General features: G+C 68.7%; 10 protein-coding genes across 10 annotated transcripts; 7 read left to right on the top strand and 3 right to left on the bottom strand.

Annotated features, from left to right (window-relative positions):
• Nucleotides 1-388: 388 nt before the first annotated feature.
• Nucleotides 389-889, top strand: MICPUCDRAFT_54142 (uncharacterized protein; the record flags this gene model as incomplete). The annotated part of the gene is made up of 1 exon (XM_003064245.1): nt 389-889. One exon carries the CDS (start codon nt 389-391, stop codon nt 887-889), a length of 501 nt encoding a protein of 166 aa, XP_003064291.1.
• A 302-nt stretch (nt 890-1191) lies between these two features.
• On the bottom strand, nt 1192-2862 carry MICPUCDRAFT_66422 (uncharacterized protein; the record flags this gene model as incomplete). Its single annotated transcript, XM_003064062.1, is given in 3 exon segments — nt 1192-1197; nt 1200-1673; nt 2238-2862. Coding segments are annotated over 3 exon segments (1101 nt in total). The 3' UTR covers nt 1192-1195.
• Nucleotides 2863-3013: 151 nt separating this feature from the next.
• MICPUCDRAFT_54140 (uncharacterized protein) lies at nt 3014-4288 on the top strand (the record flags this gene model as incomplete). The annotated part of the gene is made up of 1 exon (XM_003064244.1): nt 3014-4288. One exon carries the CDS (start codon nt 3014-3016, stop codon nt 4286-4288), a length of 1275 nt encoding a protein of 424 aa, XP_003064290.1.
• Nucleotides 4289-4538: 250 nt separating this feature from the next.
• MICPUCDRAFT_54139 (Drug/Metabolite transporter superfamily) lies at nt 4539-5794 on the top strand (the record flags this gene model as incomplete). The annotated part of the gene is made up of 2 exons (XM_003064243.1): nt 4539-5343; nt 5511-5794. The coding sequence occupies 2 exons, from the start codon at nt 4539-4541 to the stop codon at nt 5792-5794; spliced, it is 1089 nt and encodes a 362-aa protein (XP_003064289.1).
• A 139-nt stretch (nt 5795-5933) lies between these two features.
• MICPUCDRAFT_54138 (uncharacterized protein) lies at nt 5934-6236 on the top strand (the record flags this gene model as incomplete). The annotated part of the gene is made up of 1 exon (XM_003064242.1): nt 5934-6236. One exon carries the CDS (start codon nt 5934-5936, stop codon nt 6234-6236), a length of 303 nt encoding a protein of 100 aa, XP_003064288.1.
• A 31-nt stretch (nt 6237-6267) lies between these two features.
• On the bottom strand, nt 6268-9806 carry MICPUCDRAFT_30275 (uncharacterized protein). Its single transcript, XM_003064061.1, has 4 exons — nt 8962-9806; nt 8006-8777; nt 7091-7942; nt 6268-6943 (listed from the first exon to the last, which is right to left on the bottom strand). Exons 1-4 carry the CDS (start codon nt 9450-9452, stop codon nt 6350-6352), a joined length of 2709 nt encoding a protein of 902 aa, XP_003064107.1. The 5' UTR covers nt 9453-9806; the 3' UTR covers nt 6268-6349.
• A 562-nt stretch (nt 9807-10368) lies between these two features.
• MICPUCDRAFT_11591 (uncharacterized protein) lies at nt 10369-10740 on the top strand (the record flags this gene model as incomplete). Its single annotated transcript, XM_003064241.1, has 1 exon — nt 10369-10740. A coding segment is annotated over one exon (372 nt), but the record flags the coding sequence as incomplete, so codon positions are not given.
• A 1488-nt stretch (nt 10741-12228) lies between these two features.
• On the top strand, nt 12229-12681 carry MICPUCDRAFT_11504 (uncharacterized protein; the record flags this gene model as incomplete). The annotated part of the gene is made up of 1 exon (XM_003064240.1): nt 12229-12681. A coding segment is annotated over one exon (453 nt), but the record flags the coding sequence as incomplete, so codon positions are not given.
• A 298-nt stretch (nt 12682-12979) lies between these two features.
• MICPUCDRAFT_54134 (uncharacterized protein) lies at nt 12980-16294 on the bottom strand (the record flags this gene model as incomplete). The annotated part of the gene is made up of 1 exon (XM_003064060.1): nt 12980-16294. One exon carries the CDS (start codon nt 16292-16294, stop codon nt 12980-12982), a length of 3315 nt encoding a protein of 1104 aa, XP_003064106.1.
• A 761-nt stretch (nt 16295-17055) lies between these two features.
• On the top strand, nt 17056-17325 carry MICPUCDRAFT_54133 (uncharacterized protein; the record flags this gene model as incomplete). The annotated part of the gene is made up of 1 exon (XM_003064239.1): nt 17056-17325. One exon carries the CDS (start codon nt 17056-17058, stop codon nt 17323-17325), a length of 270 nt encoding a protein of 89 aa, XP_003064285.1.
• Nucleotides 17326-17407: the final 82 nt, after the last annotated feature.

Raw genomic sequence — 17407 nt, 5'->3', positions numbered from 1 at the left:
CGGGCGCGGCGTGGTGTGAGGAGGGCGCGGCGACGGAGCGTCGGCGTCGACGAGACGGGATAAGCCTGACACGAGACTTGTCGACGACGTGGACGAGCCCGGCGGAACCACGCACCCAGAAGGAAAAAAGGCCACGACGACGCGGCGGGCGCTTCACTTCGCCCCGCGCGGCGAGCTCGGACGGCATGGCAGGAAGCTTCGACGTCGCCGCGGATCTCGCGTGCGTGATCCTCTCGAAGATCGAGGACGTCCCGACGCGCGCGGCGCTGATGTGCGTGTCGCGGGTGTGGCGCGAGGCGGGGAGAGAGAGGGCGTCGTTTCCCTCTGAGCTCGACTTCACCACGTCCCCAAACTCGAAGAGGCCTCCATCGACGACATGGAAGAATTCATGGATCGCATCGAGGGAATCCACATCAGGCTGCCGCCGGGCTCCGAATGGCCCTATAAAAAGCTCCACGACGGGGTCACGCTCGACCGCATGCGACTCAAGGGGACGACCGTGGCGGCCTGGGACCTGAGGTGCCTGGACTTTTACGTCAAACACGACCGCAGCAAGGTCAAGACGTTCGATGAAGGCCCTTTCGATGTTTGGGGATGCATGGATGGCGCGTTCGTATGCGAAGAACTTCTCTGCGGAAGGGGCGTGGGTGTGTGCGTGATCTGCGAAGGAACCGACACGAACGTGATGTGTGAGTACTGCGCGAACGATAGCAACGGCGGGGAAATTTGTGAGTGTTGCAGAGCGTGGGTCTGCGGTCTCCACTCCAGCGACGAGATCGACGGTATCATGGCCTCCTGTGATAGGTGCGAGTGGACCACATGTCGTGAATGTCATGATAAAAGATTTTTCGAATGGGGGGAGTTGTGGTGCCGACGACACGACATGTGATGAAGAAGAAAGAATTTCCGTTCGTTCAAAACGCTAGATACGCTCCAACGCCGCGCTCACGACTCTCCCGTGACGTACCTCGCCACCGCGGTCCTCGCGCCCAAGTACGAGTAATCGATCTTCACCCCGGACCCGCCGGGGGTGCCGTCCACGGCCGCGCCGTCCTCGTCCACGTTCCCTCCCCCCCCCGCAGCGTCGTTCCCTCCCCCGGGAGTTTTCGCTCCGCCGCCGCCGTCGCAGTCGTCGTCGTCGTCGTCGTCGTCGCCGTCGTCCAGGTGGATAAACTCCGACGCCGGCGCGGCCGCGTCCAACGCGCGCGCCCACCCGGGGCGCACGCCCGCGACCGCGCCCGCGCCCAAGCCGCCGCTGAACGTGTCCGCGTTGACGGTCGCCCACGCGCAGTGCGCGCGGTGCTGCCGCAGCGGGTGCATCGCGCCGGGCACGCTCGGCGGCGGCGTCGGCGTCGGCGTCGGCGTCGGCTCCGGTTCCGCCGCCGTCTTATCCTCCGCCTCGTCGCCGCCCGCGCCGCGCTTGCGCTTCCCGGCGGACGCGTCGACCCCCGCGGCGGTGAGCGCGGCGCCGAACGGTCGGATCGGGCTCGAGTCCGCGACCCTCGCCGGCGCCGCCGCCGCCGCCGCCGCCGCGCCCGCAGAAGCCGGCGGCGCACCGAACGGCGTCGACGTCGCCGCGCCGACGCCGAACGCGAACCCGCCGCCGCTCCCGAACGCGCTCCCCCCAACCGGGACGGACGGCGACGCCCCGCCCGCGATGGACCCGATCGCGCCGCCGAACGCGCCGAACGCGCCGCCGATGGCGCCGAGGAGCTGCGCGCCCGTCGCCGCCGCCGTCGCTCTCCGCCGCTTCGCGTTCGCGCCGACCCAATCGTCGACCCCTCCGGCCGCGGCGACCCCGGCGCCGTCTTCGCGCTTCGCGGTCGTCCCTTTCGGGAAGTTCCACGCCGCCGCGCGCGACTCGCACATGTCGCAGCGAAGCACGACGCCGCGGTTCGGCACGATCGAGTCCACGCGCCAGCCCGTCAACGCCAGCGTCGTCGCCGCCGCCGCGTGCGCGTCGTCGCGCGGTCCGGGTTTTCCGGCGACGGCGACGGTCGACGTTTCTTCGCCCTCCGCGCCGCCGCTCTCGCTCTTCGTCGCCTCGCGCGCCAGCCACTTGACGCGGCGCGTCGTCGAGACGCACGTCGAGACGTCCAGCGCGTCTCTGATCGGCGACGTCACCAGCGGCAGCGCGTCGACCGCGACGAGCGCGTCGCGTCGCGCGATGAAATCTTTCCTCAGATCCTCGTCCGAGACCCGCGGGAACCGCGCGAGCGCGATCGGCGACGCCGCGCCTCTCCACGCGCACGACTCCTCGTGCGCGTCGTCGAGCTTCCCAGCCTGTTTCACCGCGATCTCCAGGAGCTGCTCGCGCGTCGCGTCCGGCGGCGCGCGGACGATGACGCGCGCGAGACACGCCTCGCACCGCAGCGCGTCGACCGCGACGCACTCCCATCCTTTCCTCGCGCACGGGACCGGGGACAAGATCGGCGGCTTCGCGAACCACTTCCCGGGCGCGAACGTCGCGAGCCTTCGGAGGAAGTCTCCGCGGTCGCCCGGGCGCGCCACGCGGCGGCCGCGCGCGTCCGGCTCGTTCGCGCTTCGCGACGCGGCGGAGGCGGAGGCGGAGGCGGGGGCGGACGACCCGCCGAGGTGTGCGCCGATCGCGGCCGACGACGGCTCGTCGGGGTTGAAGTACAGCAGCCCGTCCAGGGTCTGGCGGAAGCGCTCGCGCTCGCGCTCGCCGCCGGGGGACGTCATCGCGCGCGGGTCGGGGGCGCGACGACGGGGGTTACGGTATCCGCGCGCGGGGGCGCCGAGATCACTGTCCGCGAGATAGCTTCGCGTTTGAAAATAATAAACTGCGGTGGCGTGGCCCTTCATCCCTCGCCACAGCTCGACGCGCGAGCCGTCGGTCATGCTCGCGACGACGACGACGACGACGACGACGACGCCGGCGTCCGTCGCGCTCGCGGCGACCGCGGCGTCTCCGCGGCGACCGCGGCCGCTCGCGCGACGCGGCGCGTCCGACGTCGTCGCTCCGCGCGCACCTCGCTCCGTCCGATGTCAAATGACGCGACGCGCCGTCCGAACTGTCCGCGTCGCCGCGTCCGCGACGGAGACGACCTCGCCCGCGCCCTCCCCGTCCAACTCGGACGCCTCCTCCGCGACGACGGCGGCGGCGGCGACGCCGTTCGAGGCGTACCTCGCGACCGAGCTGTCCATGAGCGCGACGGAGATCGACGACGCGCTGCGGCGCGCGCCCAAGCTGCGCGGCTACGACGTCGCGTCCGTCGTCGCGCCCAAGGTGCGGTACCTGATCGACAGCCTCGGCGCGACGCCCGCGCAGGTCAAAAAGGCGCTGCGGCGCGACGCGCGCCTCCTCGTGTGCTCGCTCGCGTCCGTCGAGCGCGTCGCCGCGTGGCTCCGCGAGCGCTGCGGCGTCGCGCGCGAGGACGTCGGCGCCGTGCTGTGTAAGCAGCCGTCGTTGGCGTGGCAGTCGATCGACGACAACCTGACGCCGACGCTCGCGTTCTTGACGGAGGAGCTCGGGATGACGCCGAGGGACGTCGCGAGGTGCGCGACGCGCCGACCCGCGGTGCTCTGCATGAGCGTGGAGGGTACGCTGCGCGCGAAGCGCGCGTTTTACTCCGACGTCTTTCGCGGCGACGACGCGAGACGCGACGGCGCGTTGCGACGGCACCCGGAACTCCTCGCCGTGAGCGTCGACGGCGCCGCGCGACCGAAGCTGGCGTACCTCGCGGACGCGCTCGATATCGGCGCGGACCGCGCGGCGAATATCGTCGCGAAGAGCCCCGGGGTGTTGTCGCTGAGCGTGGAGAAGAACGTCGCGCCGACGATTCGATTTCTCGCGGAGGAGCTCGAGCTCGGCGTCGCCGGCGCGGCGAAAGTCGTCGAGTCGCGGCCGAACGTGCTCGCGTACAGCGTGGACAATAAGCTGCGGCCGACGGTGGCGTACCTCACGCACGAGTTCTTCCCCGCGTGCGACGCTTACGCCGCGGTGATGTTGGTTAGTTACTCGCTGAAAGGGCGGATCGTGCCTCGCGTCCGGACGCTGCGGAAGAAGGGCTTGATGGCGCGCGGCGTCGGCGCGGGCGGCGGCGACGCGAGGCCATGCACGGCGACGTACGCGATGACGCGGACGGACGCCGCGTTCTGCGCGCTCGCGGGGATCGACGCGGAGACGTACGAGAGGGAGGTGAAGGACGCCGCGGAGGATCCGGACGCGGGGCGGTTGCCGTGGTTGCGGGACGGGAGGAAGTGGTCGCTCGCGGAGGGCGGGAAGGCGGCGGCGGCGGCGGCGGCGGCGGCGGCGGGGACGTGAACCGTCGACCGTCGCGCCCGGAGCGGCGGCGGCGCCGTCGTCGAGAGCTCCTGATGTATCATACGGATAGTCGCGACGCGTGCATGTAGTTGTATAAACAGACGAACGACGTGTATCGACATCATCACGACGCCGCGCGCGCGGCTCGGAGGGAGCTCCGCGAGACTCGACGAACGTCTTTTCATCACCCTCTTCTCGGAAAACGCGTAAACCACCAAAAAGTGCCGAGTCGCGAGACGCGACGTCACTCATGGCGCCCCCGGGCGGCGGCGGCACCTTCGCGCCCGCCGTCCGCGCCGCGTCCCGCGCCCTCCTCGACTGGTCTCTCGCGCAGTACGCGCGCCCGTCGAACGCCTTCTGCCACGGCGCGCTCGTCCTCGCGCAGCTCCTCTTCGCGGGCATGCACATCACCGCGGCGAGCGCGTTAGATCACATCCCACCCTTCTCCTTCTGCGCGCTGCGACTCGCGCTCGCGCTGCCGTTCCTGTACTGGCTCGCGAGACGCGAAGGCGGTCGCGCGCTGCGCGGGTGGGAGCGCGCGTGGCCGCTGCCGATGGGCGCCGCCATCGGCACCGCCTACGCGCTCGTGTTCGTGTGCAATCAGCGCAGCGGGCCCAACTACACCGCGATGGTGCAGCCGTTGATTCCGCTCGCGGCGGCGGCGATGAGCGCGGCGCTTCGCATCGAGCGCGTGGACGCGATGAAGGCGGGCGGGCTGTTCGTCAGCGTGGTCGGGACGACGATCACGCTGCGGGTGTGGACGAACGAGGACGAGGCGCCGGGGGTGGTGGACTCGATCTTTCTCATGACGCAGCCGATCGCGTACGCGACGTATGTCGTGCTCCTGGCGTTGGCGCTGAAACGCGTCCGCGCTGGTGACGGTTCGAATTCTACAGCTGCCGTTACGAGGAGGAGCGTTACTACTAGTCATTTCGAAGACGAAGACGACGACGACGACGACGACGTCGTCATAGAAGGGCTCGACCGTCCGCCGCCCGGGCCGATGTTGTTCTTATTCGCCGCCACCGTCGTCAGCGAGATCGTCATCGCGTCGGGTGCGTTCTATACACTGGTCTCCATACGACCGCGTTGGCGTGGTGAACGCCGTTCCTTAAGGACTTTTGCCGGCGTCTCTCTTCGCCCACCCCTCGCTTTCAATCTCCGCCCTCGACGCCTTTCAACTCCGCTTCTGACGCCTTTCAACTCCACCCCGACGTCTCAGTCGGCGTGCGCGGGCTGGTGCGCCGCGTCGAGTGGTCCACGCTGCCCGCGCACGCGTACCTCGCGGTGCTGTACGCCGGGATCATGTCCTCGTGTTTCGCGCACGGGATAAACAGCTGGGCGATATCGCACGTCAGCGGGGTGCTGCCGACGGTGTACAGCGGCGTGCAGGTGATCTTCACGGTGATCCTCGCGGATATTTTCCTGGACGAAGGCGCGTTCTATAAGATAGTATCGGACTGGTCCCCATACGACCGCGTCGGCGAGGTTGACGCCGTTCCTTAAGGACTTCACTTCCCGGCGTCTCTCGCTTTCAATCCCCGAACGCGATGCCTTTCAACTCCACCCCTGACGCGCCTTTCAACGCCACCCCGACCCTCCCTCAGCCGTCGGGTGGGACCGCGCGGCGGGGTCGTTCGTCACGATGTGCGGCGTCGCGGTCGTGAGCAAGGCGAAGGCGAACGAGCAGGAGGCGGCGGCGAAGCTTGTGGCGGCGCGCGAGGAGGAGTACGGGGGTAGCGGCGGGGATCGAACCGGGGGCGAGGGGGGAGCGACGATCGCGGCGAGGAGGACGAGCGTCGACATCGGGACGGAGGGCGGCGCGGTGGCGATTTTGAACCTGTCGCCGGGACCGGGAGCGGGGGGGGCGAAGGCGGGGGCGTACAGAGATCTCGAGATGGAGTCCGTGGACGAGGAGGGCCGCGCTTCTTTCGCGAATCATCGATAGACTAGACGACGGACGCGCGAGCACATGTAATCGTCGCAAACGCGATCGTCGCAAAAAATCAGTCGTCTTCTCTTCATCTACGAAGGCGCTCCTCTCGTCGTCTCTCGCGCGCGTCACGCGCCTCCTCTCCCCACCGCGGCCATCCCCTTCCGCTCCCTCACCCACGCGTCGATCTTCCCCTTGAGCTCGACGTCGTCCACCAAATCCTCGATCGAGCACGGCGCGCGCGTGAACGGATCCGACTGGTCGCTCAGGAGATGCCGCATGATGTTCGCGCGATCCATCGACGCGCCCCCCGGCAGCTTCACCGGATCCGTCATCAGCGTGCACATCACCGGGTCCAAAAACTCGTCCGGTATCTCCCCCAGGTCCGCCTCCTCCTCCTCCATCGCCGCCGCGGACATCCGGCACGCGTCCGCGAGTCGATCGAAACTCGCGACGGCGTGCGCGGGTTTGAGACCGAGCTGCCGCAAGAGCGACGCGGCTTCCGTGAGCACCTCGTCTCTATAGCTCCGGCCGTCCGCGACGACGGCGGCGACGAACGCGCCGTCCTTGTCCGCCTCGAACAGGTGCACGTACACCTGCGTGATCATCCCGAGCAGCTCCTTGGGCTTCCACCCGTACTTCTCCGGGTCCTTGACCTTCAGCTTGGTGCGCTCGGGCCCCGCGAGGAACAGCAGAAAATAGTTGAGCATCGCGGCCACGCGCTGTTCCATCATTCAAAGCGATGTCGGGGTGGAGTTCAAAGGCGTCAGTTGGAGTTGAAAGGCGTCGCGAACGGGGATTGAAAGCGAGGGGTGGGCGGAGAGATGCGCCGGGCAAGGTCCTTAAGGAACGGCGTTCACCACGCCGACGCGGTCGTATGGGGACCAGTGTATAGAACGCGCCTCCACCATCTCCGGCAACAAAAACGGCGCCGCGATGTCCCGGCTCGTGTATTCCATCATCCCGACGTGCACCTTGGCGAGGATGAGGTCGTTTTTCAGGCCGCGCGTCGTCTGCGCGTTCGCGCGCTCGCGCTCCGCGCGCTCCGTCGCGGGCCGCCGCGACCACGCGTCGACGTCGCTCGAATCTTGGTCGTACTCTCTCACCTCCGGAAGCTTCTGCATGCTCTCGTCCAACAGCCACACCGCGTCGTTGATGAGCATGTTCAGGAACCGCATGTAGAACTCGGGGTCGCGAATCGCGAGCTCGCTCCACGCGATGCGGTGCGGCTCCACCTTCCAGAGGTACTCGCACATCTCGCCGATCTGGTACCGGATGTTGAACTTGTCGTAAAACTGATTCGCGGCGCCGGTGAACTCGATGTCGACGTAGAGCCGCAACACCGACGGGATCAGGTGCTTCAGCGCGAGCTGGTGGCCCTCGAACAAGTTCGCCATCGCGGGGTTCCAGCGCCCGCGCGGCTCGGCCGGGTCGCCGGGGAGCCAGTGCCGCAGCACCTCCACGAACTTCGCGCGTAGGTACGGATTCTTGACGTACTCGGGAGAACCCAACAGCAACACGAAGAGCGACATGAGCTCGTCCAGACGCTCGTGGTTGAACACGTCGCGGTTCGGGCCGCCGCTCTGCGCGCAGAAGCGGCACAGGTACAACAAAAAGTCCGCGCAGTCCTCGAGGATGTGTTCGGGGAGGAGCGCGAACCGAGGCGGGCACGGCGTCGGAAGTAACCCGCCGCCGCCGCCGCCGCCGCCGCCGCCGCCCGTCTTCCCCGCGACTTCTCGCGCCAACGTCGCCCCCCCCGCCGCGTCCCTCCCGTCCGTCGCGACCCATATCAACCACGTCGCGACGAGCCGATAGAACGCCATCGCCTCGCCGATCGCCCTCGGGTCCTGCAGCACGCTATCGAAGCACGCGTACCGTTCCTTACACCGCGCGAGCTCGTTCGTGAGCTGGCCGATGTGCCTGTCAAACTGCGCGGATTGAAACGCGTTCGGCGCGCCGCCCGGCAACGACGCCGCCCACTGCGCGCGCATCGCGTCCACGTCCCCGAGCTGCGACTGCCGGTCCTGGAGCTCGCGCGCGAGCGACGTGTGCTCGCTGACGCACTTGACGTACCCCAAGTGCATCGCGCGCGCGGCGAGGAAGAAACACTCGCAGATGAACCCGTAGCTCTCCGTCGCCGTCTCCTCGGCTTCGGTCAACGCGCCCGCACGCGCCTGCTCCTCCGTCGCGCTGACCCTGGTCACCTCGGTCAAGTTGAGCCTGCACTTTCTCGACCGCACGTAGCTCGGGTCGATCTTCGTGAATTTCATCGCCCCGGGCTCGGTGAACGGCGCCGCGAGTCGAAGCGTCGTCATCGATAGGTTATGCGCGAACCCGTGCGACGAGCAGAGGAGCGGCGCGATTTGCATCTTGCTCCGCCCCGCGTTCGCGTCGCACGCGGCGGCGAGCCACGCGACGACGCCCTCTCGCACGTCCCCGCCGTGTTTCAGCATCGCGTACAGGGTCTGATACAGCCCCTCCTGTGTTTGTTTCGTCACCGCGCGCAGCGTGTGAATCGACTGTTCGACGTCCGCGCCGCGTCTGCTCTCGAGGCCGCTGAGGGTCGTTCCATACAAAGCGATGTCGGGGTGGAGTTGAAAGGCGTCAGTTGAAGTTGAAAGGCATCGTGGGCGGGGATTGACCGCAAGGGATGGGCGGAGAGATGTGCCGGCAAAAGTCCTTAAGGATTGGCGTTCACCACGCCGACGCGGTCGTATGGGGACCAGTGTATAGAACGCACCTGAAGCACTGTTCCGCGACTGACGGCTGCCGCTGGAGCAGCGCCGGGTCCGGCAGCGCGCTGCACCCGAAGAAGGGCCCGAGCAGCGACTCGTCCTCGAACGCGCGGCCGTTGATCGCGGACGACGACGACGACGACGACGACGACGCGGCCATCCCGGCCATCCCGGGGAAGGCGTTGGTCGTCGTCGTCGTCGTCGGCTTCCACTTCGGATGCGCCGCGAGCCGAGCCGCGACGGGTTTGCACGCCGCCAGCTGGCACAGCAGCGTCAGCGGCTTGTGCACCTCGCCCAGCGGCGACACGCCGTTGATGAGGCTCGGGAGCTGCGTCAGCGACGGGTCGAGCATCTCCGGGAGGCCTTCGCTCTCGAACCTCCTCGCGAACGCGTCGAGAAATCCCGGCGGCAAGCCATCCGCGCCGGTCATCTCGTCGAACAGCTGCGACGGCCCCCGCGCGGCCGCCGCCTCTGGTTGCGGGAACATCCCGTCCATCGCGGGGTTGAGGAGGAGGCCGCAGTAGGACACGCAGAGCTCGTTCGCCGCCGCGAGGAGCGCGGCCTGCTTCTCTTGGAGGTCCTTCGAGCTCGCGGACTTGCGCGACGCGTGGAAGCATCGGAGGTACGATCGCACGAGCCACGCGAACGGCGCCGCCTCCGGGTCTCTCCTCCACGCCCCCTCCGGGAACGCGTCCTGCGGCGTGGACAAGCGCGCGAAGAGCACGCGCTCGAGGTTATCCGCGGTGATCGCGAACGGCGGGGAGACGCCCTCCGATCGGAGCTCGGTCGCGAGGTCCGCGAGGAAGACGCACTCGTCGGATCCCGCGCTCTCCGTCAGCGTGAGCCGGAACGCGCCCTCGATCGTCCGCGACAGCCGCTCGTCGCTCGAGGCGGACATGACGACGACGACCGCGGCCCGCGGGGACGCGCGCGCGCGCCGTGCTGGGAGTCGATCGCGTGCCGTCGCGCCGCTCGATCTGAGCGCCGATTAGGGCACCCGGGTGTAGGAATTGATGACGACGCGACGCGACCAGACAGGACGCGACGCGACGCGACGACCGAACTTTTTTCTGACGCCTTCGCCTTCGAACCGTCGCGTCGCGCGTCTCATAGCCTCACTCCGTCCCCGCGCGCCTGCCTCCACCGACTCCGTCGCGGTCGCGATGATGCCCGGATACGCCGCCGGCGGCTCGCACGCCGCCGGCCTGATGCCCGGATTCCAGCCCATCCCCGGGATCCTCCCCGGAATGCAGCAGCAGCCCTCGGGCGCGGGCGCGAACGACGGCAGCGGCAACCGCCCGCCGTCGCCGCCCGGGATGAAGCCGTTCTCGCGCGCGGGGCTCATGCCGGGTCTGTACTCGCCCCCGAAGGCGGCGTCGTTCTCGCCGCCGCCCATACCGCCGCCGCCGCCGCTCGTGTTCGTGACCGGGAACACGGGGAAGCTGACGCGCGCGAGGCTCGCGCTGTCGCTGCGGTCGCTGTCGCGCGTCCAGGTCCAGGGCGTGGATTTGAAAATCCCGGAGATCCAAGCCGACTCCGTGAAGGCGGTCGCGATGGACAAGGCGCGGCGAGCGTTCGAGGAGCTGAAGCGCCCGCTCATCGTGCACGACTGCGGGCTCGTGTGCGCCGCGCTGAAAGACTTCCCGGGGCCGGCGACGAAGTACGCCAACTACACCATCGGCACGGAGGGCCTTTTAAATCTCATGCGCGAGAAAGAAGACAGACGCGCGGGGTGGGCGGACGTCATCGTGCACGTGGACGCCAACGGGAAGCTCAAGACGTTCGAGCCGGAGGAAGACTACACCGGGATCATCTCCGAGACGCCGCCGAGGAAGTATCTGCGGTTCAAGGATAACGCGAGGGCGTTGGGGCGCGTGTTCGTCGCGACGGACTTCTTCGGAAAGGACGAGGATCGATGCCTCGCCGACGTCACCGAGGAGGAGTATCAGAGGTACCGCAGAGAGGCGCCGTCGGTGTGGAACGACTTCGCGGAGTGGTACGAGAAGCGGCTGGAGGAGGAGGAGGGGAAGGAGAACGTGGCGAGGTTGAAGAAAGAGAGCGCGGCGGACGCCGCCGCCGGCGAGGGCGGCGACGGCGAGGCGGACGGCGACGGCGGCGACGACGCGGGGGCGGACGACGAGAAGGACGACGACGGGTGGAGCTCGTCGTCCTCCGAGGAATGGATGAAACGGGTTAAATAAGGTGGACGAGGGTAGGGTGGACGGGACGACGCCGCGCGGATAGATAGCTCATGTAACACGTGGACATAACGCACAGATGGTCACGGTCACGGTCGCGGTCACGGTCGCGGAGACGGCGAGGACGCGCGGACGACGACTCGAGGCCGAAAATCAAATTCTAAAAAAAAAAAATCAAAATCCGACGCATCAGCAACCTCCTCGACACACTCCGAAGCGCCCCGACGACCCGCCGTCGACGCTCCGATGACCGCTTCCGTCGCGTGCTCCTCCGGCCACGCCGCGCGCGTCGTCGCGCGCGTCGTCTCGAGGAGGCCGCCCTCGCCGAACCCGCTCGCGCCGACGCTGCTCGCGGTCGAGCCCGTCGGCGACGCCGACGCGGAAGAGCGCCTGCTAGGTAACATCCGACGCCACGTCCGCGGGTTCGACCGCGAGGACGACGCGCGCGCGCTCCTGCGGGAGTACCTGCGTTTCATGACGATATAGAAGAACACGTTCAAGACGATCGCGCTGCGCCCGAGCGCGGTCGTCGGCGAGGCGTGGCGGCAGCACGCGCTGAACGGCACTCGCGACTACGTCTCGTTCTGCGATCGCGTCTTCGGGGACGTTCTGGACCACGCGAACGAGGACAGCGCGGGGGTGAACGCGAACGACGCGGCGGAGATGGAGGCGTACGCGCGCGTCCTCGCGAAGTACCGCGAGGCGTTCAGGGAGGACCCGCCGGCGCGCGCGTGGCCCGCGATCGCGAGGAACGAAGAGGATATGGAGGAGGACCTGGAGGAGGAGGCGCGGCGAGGGCGACTCGTCGTCCGCGTCGTTCCGAAGAACGAGCAGAGCGGGTCCGCGAGCGGCGCGTCGGACGGGGAGAAACTCAGCGACGAGCTCACGAGCGCGATGGAGGGCGACGCGGCCACGACGGGCGCGCCGAGGGAGGCGCGGCGGCTCCCGGGGGAGAGCGACGCGACGTTCGAGCTGCGGAAGAAGGCGGAGGGCGGCGACGCGGACGCGCAGTGTAAACTCGGCGTGGAGCACTACGGCGCAGAGCGGTACGAGGAGGCGGTGAAGTGGTATCGTCAAGCCGCGGAGAAGGGTCACGCAGGTGCGCAAAATAGGCTTGGGCGCTGCTACTATCACGGACGCGGCGTAGAGAAGAACCACGTGGAGGCGGTGAAACTGTATCGTCAAGCCGTGGAGCATGGTTACGTAGGTGCGCAATATGACCTTGGGGTCTCCTACGAACACGGAGAAGGCGTAGAGAAGAACATGGCAGAGGCGGTGAAGTGGTATCATCAAGCCGCGGAGCAGAGTTACGCATATGCGCAAAATAACCTTGGGGTCTCCTACGAACACGGAGAAGGCGAAGAGAAGAACATGGCAGAGGCGGTGAAGTGGTATCATCAAGCCGCGGAGCAGAGTTACGCATATGCGCAAAATAACCTCGGGCGCTGTTACTATTTCAGTTATGGACACTGTGAGAGAGACCTCGGTAAGGCGGAACACTGGCTCGCGAAGGCCGTAGAGAACGGTTACAAAAGGTCCGAGGGTCTTCTCAAAGAGGTGAGAGAATTGATGAATCTTGAAGTCGCGGCGGCGGAGAAGAAAGCCGCGGCGGCGGCGAAGAAAGCCGCGGCGGCGGAGAAACGCAAAGCCGCCGCCGCCGCGAAGACGGCGGCGAAGCGCGCGAAGAGATGAGATGCACATGTAAGAAACAGAACGAAACCACGCGAAATACACACTCATCATAACTTATCATATCATACTCGTACACTCTCGCATCTCTCACTTCGCGCGCGCACTTCCGCCCGCGACCCGGCGCGGCGCCGCGTCAGTTCGAGTCGTCCGAGGAGCTCCACGACTCCGCGAGCGCGTGCGCGCGCACCGCGTCGGAGAATCCGTCGGAGATTTTGTCGGAGATTTTCTCCGACGACGGCCCGGCGTTCAGCGAAACGAACACCGTCGGGACGTCATCGTCGGCGGCGGCGTCGTCGAAGTCCGCGACGGACGTCGGCGACGCCGCCGCCGAAGCCGGCGGCTTCGATTTCAAAGCCGCCGCCGCCGCCGCCGCCGCCGAAGCCGCCGCCGCTTTCGTCTCGCCCGCGCGCTTCATCGCGCGCGTCTTCCACCGATGCGCGGCGATCTTCGCGGACGCGATCCGCGCCATGGACAGCTTCGGGAGGTCGTACAGGATGAGCGTCCCCTTGCCGTCGTTCTCGTGGTCCGCGGGGCGCCAGTTATGCACCGGCTTTAACACGCGCGCGCCGCCGCCGGTGTGAAACAACAGCCCGCGGTCGTGCTTCCCCTCGCTCTGCATGACGTAGTCCTCGTACTTCACGCCGGTGACCTTCTCTTTGTTCCGGTACCCGCGCGTGCGCGTGACCGCGCACACGCCTCTCACGCCGGGCATCGTCAGCGCGACGTTGAGCACGAACTCGCGCAGTTCGTTCCCCACCGCGCGTCCGAGCGTCGCGCTGAAGAGTTGGCACACGTGGATGTCCATCAGCTGCACGTACGGTCCCTCGACGAGGCGCGCGCGCTCTTTGTTGTGCCAGTCGTACACCGTCGCGTCGTCCGGCGCGTTCACGCGCTGGAAGTAGACGCCGCCTTTGACCTCGCCGTCGTCGGACTGCACGACGAGGTTCCCCGCGGGGTTGTTGACGACGCGGTCGAGAATGGTGGCGCGCGGCGTGCGCATCGCGGATTTCGAGCCCCAGTTTTGCGCCTCGACGGCGACGAGCGCGTCGACGTCGTCCTCGCGCGCGAACCGGACGCTGTACCCGACGCGCCGCAGCCGCGCGACGCCGACGCCGAGGACGGGTGATGACGTGTCAGCCTGCGATTCGTCGTTCGCCGCGGCGGACGAATCCGAATTCGGCGCGACGAAGCACCCGCTCGGATCCATCACGAGGCCGACCTCCGCGGCTTGCAGCAACAGCTGATGCATCGGCACGCCGGTCACCGCGCCGCACGCGTGCTCGACCGCGACGGTGTTGACGACGTGCCTTGAACCGGCGCGCGCGCCCTGGAACGTGTTCGGCGCGCTGTCGCGCGTCGTGGACGCGAGGAGGAGCACCCCGGCGTCGCCGGAGGTTTGGTAGAGGTCGTCCAAGACGTCGGCGAGTCTCTCGGCGGTCGCGGCGGCGTCCGGGCGCGCGACGTCGACGTCGGCGTCGGCGTCGGCGTCGGAGTCCGTGTCCACGAGCGGGTCCCACGGGACCTCGGCGTCGGAGTTCGCGACCGGCGCGGCGGCGGCGCGCGGCTTCTTCGCGGCCGGCGCGGCGGCGGCGGCGGCGGCGGGACGCGGCTCGAATCGCATCAGCCGTCGGTGCGGCCCCGCGGCGTTCTTCTTCTTCTCCTCGGATCCCAGCGGCTTCATCCGCGCGCACGCGGCGATCAGCATGTGCGCGTCGTCGCTCGCGAGGCGCTTCAGCTCGTCGCCGCCGCTCCTCGCGTCGTTCGCCTTCCACGGGGACAGCTTGAAGTCGTCGGCGACGTCCGGGCCGTCCGCCCCGGCGCGCTTCTTTTCCTTCGCCGAAGCCGCCGCGAAATCGCGCAGCGCGCGCAAAAGCCCCGCGTCCGCGTCGCCGCCGCCGACGCTCACGCCCGCGAGCCCGCGGACGGTCGCGTCGCACGCCTTCGCGCGCGGCGTCAGCGACGGGAGCAGCACGCAGCCGACCGCGGCGGCGACGTCGGCGACGATTTTTTCGTGCGCGCCGTCGTCGGCTCTCGTGAACGCGTCCGACGCCCTCCGCGCCGCTCGCGGCGGACCTTCCGTAACGCTCGCGTCTGGGCCGTTCACGGAGGACAGGATCGCGTCCGCGGCGGCGTGCGCCGCGCGCGAGGTGGCGAGCGACAGCCGCATCGTCTTCAGCTGCTCGTCCGCTTCGTTCGCGACAGCCTCGACCGGCGACGAAAGCGGCGGCGGAAGCTCGACGTCGACGACGGCTGGCAGGGCGGCGACCGCCGGCGCGGCGGCGACGACTTCCGCCCGCGCCTGCGCCTCCTTCTTCTCCGCCGCGATCTGCGCGTTCGCCTCCGCTTCCTTCAGCGCGCGCATCGCGTCCTCGAGCGCCTTCTTCGCGGCGGCGACGGGATCGGACGCGTCGGCGTCGGCGGCGTCGTCGGTCGCGCGGCGGTCGACGCTCAGATCTCTCGCCGAGTCGGAGTGCATCGGCGGCTGCGCCCTCGCGCAAGCGGGCGCGGCGACGACGATGGGCGCGGCGGCGACCGGCTGCCGCGTCGGTTCATCGATCGAACCGTCGACCCCTGGCGGCGCGTCGATCGCGACCGAGTACCGCTTCAGCCGTCGCGTCGCCCACGCCGTCGGCTTCGCGTCGCCGTTCGCGGCGTCGGCGGCGCGTTCGGACGCGATCTTCGCCGTCGCCGGCAGCGTCCCGCGGACGGCGACGACGTCGAACGTCTCGCCGACGCGCCGCCCGTCGCGCCGCGCGAGCTCCTCGCACGCCTCGTACAGCAGCGCGCGGACGATCGACGGCGTCTTCACCGGGTTCGCGCCCGGGCCGAACATCGAGAGGCCGGTCGAGAGGAACCGGTCGACGAGCAGCGGCGGTCGGTCGATGTCGATGTCGATGTTCTTGTCGGATGAGACGCCGCCGCTCCCGAGGCCGAGCACGCGCGCGACCGCGAGCGTGTGCTGGCTCGCGGGGTCGTCGTACGTGACGTACAGGTGCGCGACGTCGTCGCGGATGTCGTCGTCCATCGCGTCCTCGTCCGTGGCGAGGAACGCGTGGACGTCCGTCGCGCGCGTCGGCGCGCGCGAGACGACGATGGATTGCTCCGCGCGCGCGCGGAGGCACTTGTCGAGCTCGACGAGGCTCGACGCGCGGACGACCGACATCGTCTTCTCGCCGCCGTCGAGCTTCGCGGCCGCGAGGACGTCGACGCCGTACCCGGCGAGGACGGACTCGGCGTTGACTTTGCTTGCCTTGGGCGACGCGAGCGCGTGCGGCGGCTTGCGCGCGCGATTCTCGCATCGCGAGCGCGCGTACTTGAGCGCGGCCTCGACCTGCTTTTCGAGATCCGCGCGTCGCTCGCGGTCGTCCACCTTGCGGATCTTGAACGACGGCGGCATCGCGCGCGTCGCGGCGGCGGCGTTGGAGGCGACGCAGGCTGCGGCGTTCATCGTGTGAATGTCGATGTCGTGCGTGCGGAGCGGGTGCGGCGTGCGCGCGGGGAATGCGCCTCCGAGACGTTTCGTCGTTGCTTTTCACGAGATTTCAAGAGGCGTGATGGGGAAATTTCGGCGTATCGGTCGTATGAGCATTTAGTCAGACTTTTCGGCTTCTTGTCAGCGAAACGCCCCCGAGAGGCGAAACGGTAGAAATTCCGATCGCGCGAGAAACGAAACGGTTTTCCTTCTGTTCGATCGAATTCGCGACTACGACGGGAAGTCGAGGAGTGACAAGGAGCGAAGCCTCGCGGCGGGGACGCGCGCGGACGCCGCGCGACGCGAGCGAGCGATCACGTCGTGATTCGAAAGAATGATGAACGGCTACCGCGGGAAGGCCCGGTCTCCGCTCGTCGCCGGCGGCGTCGTGGATGAGAATTTGTCAACTCGTCGTCCTCGTCGTCTCGTCGACGCGATTCGATTCTCGTCACCGCCCTCGCGGACGAGGGACGGCCGCGCCGCCTCCTCCCCCAAGCGACGGCCACTGCCCTCCTCCCGCGGCGTTCACGTCCGCGACGGTGCCGCCCTGAGGCGGCGGCGGCGGCGGCGGCGGCGCGTCGCCGAACCTAAACTGCGGCAAAGGCGGCGGCGGCGCCGCGCCGCGTCGCCCCGCCGCGTCGCCGCCGCCGCCGCTCGGCGGCGGCCCCGGGGTACCCCACCCCTCCGCGGCGGTGTTGTCGCCCAGAGACATAGCGCTGAGCGCGTGGAGGTCGAGCATGGACCCGAGCGGGCCGCTCGCGAGCGGCGGTTCCCAGTCCGACGCGTCGTCGAGCCGCGCGAGCGGCGGCGGCGGCGGCGCGGCGGGGCGACGCGGCGCCGTGCAGCCGCCGCCTTTGACGCAGTTTAGGTTCGGCGACGCGCCGCCGAAGCCGCCGCTGCCGCCTCAGGGCGGCACCGTCGCGGACGTGAACGCCGCGGGAGGAGGGCAGTGGCCGTCGCTTGGGGGAGGAGGCGGCGCGGCCGTCCCTCGTCCGCGAGGGCGGTGACGAGAATCGAATCGCGTCGACGAGACGACGAGGACGACGAGTTGACAAATTCTCATCCACGACGCCGCCGGCGACGAGCGGA

This window comes from Micromonas pusilla (genome assembly GCF_000151265.4).
Source record: "Micromonas pusilla CCMP1545 genomic scaffold MICPUCscaffold_16, whole genome shotgun sequence".
NCBI lineage: Eukaryota > Viridiplantae > Chlorophyta > Mamiellophyceae > Mamiellales > Mamiellaceae > Micromonas > Micromonas pusilla.
This window is presented reverse-complemented; position numbering and strand designations above follow the sequence as displayed.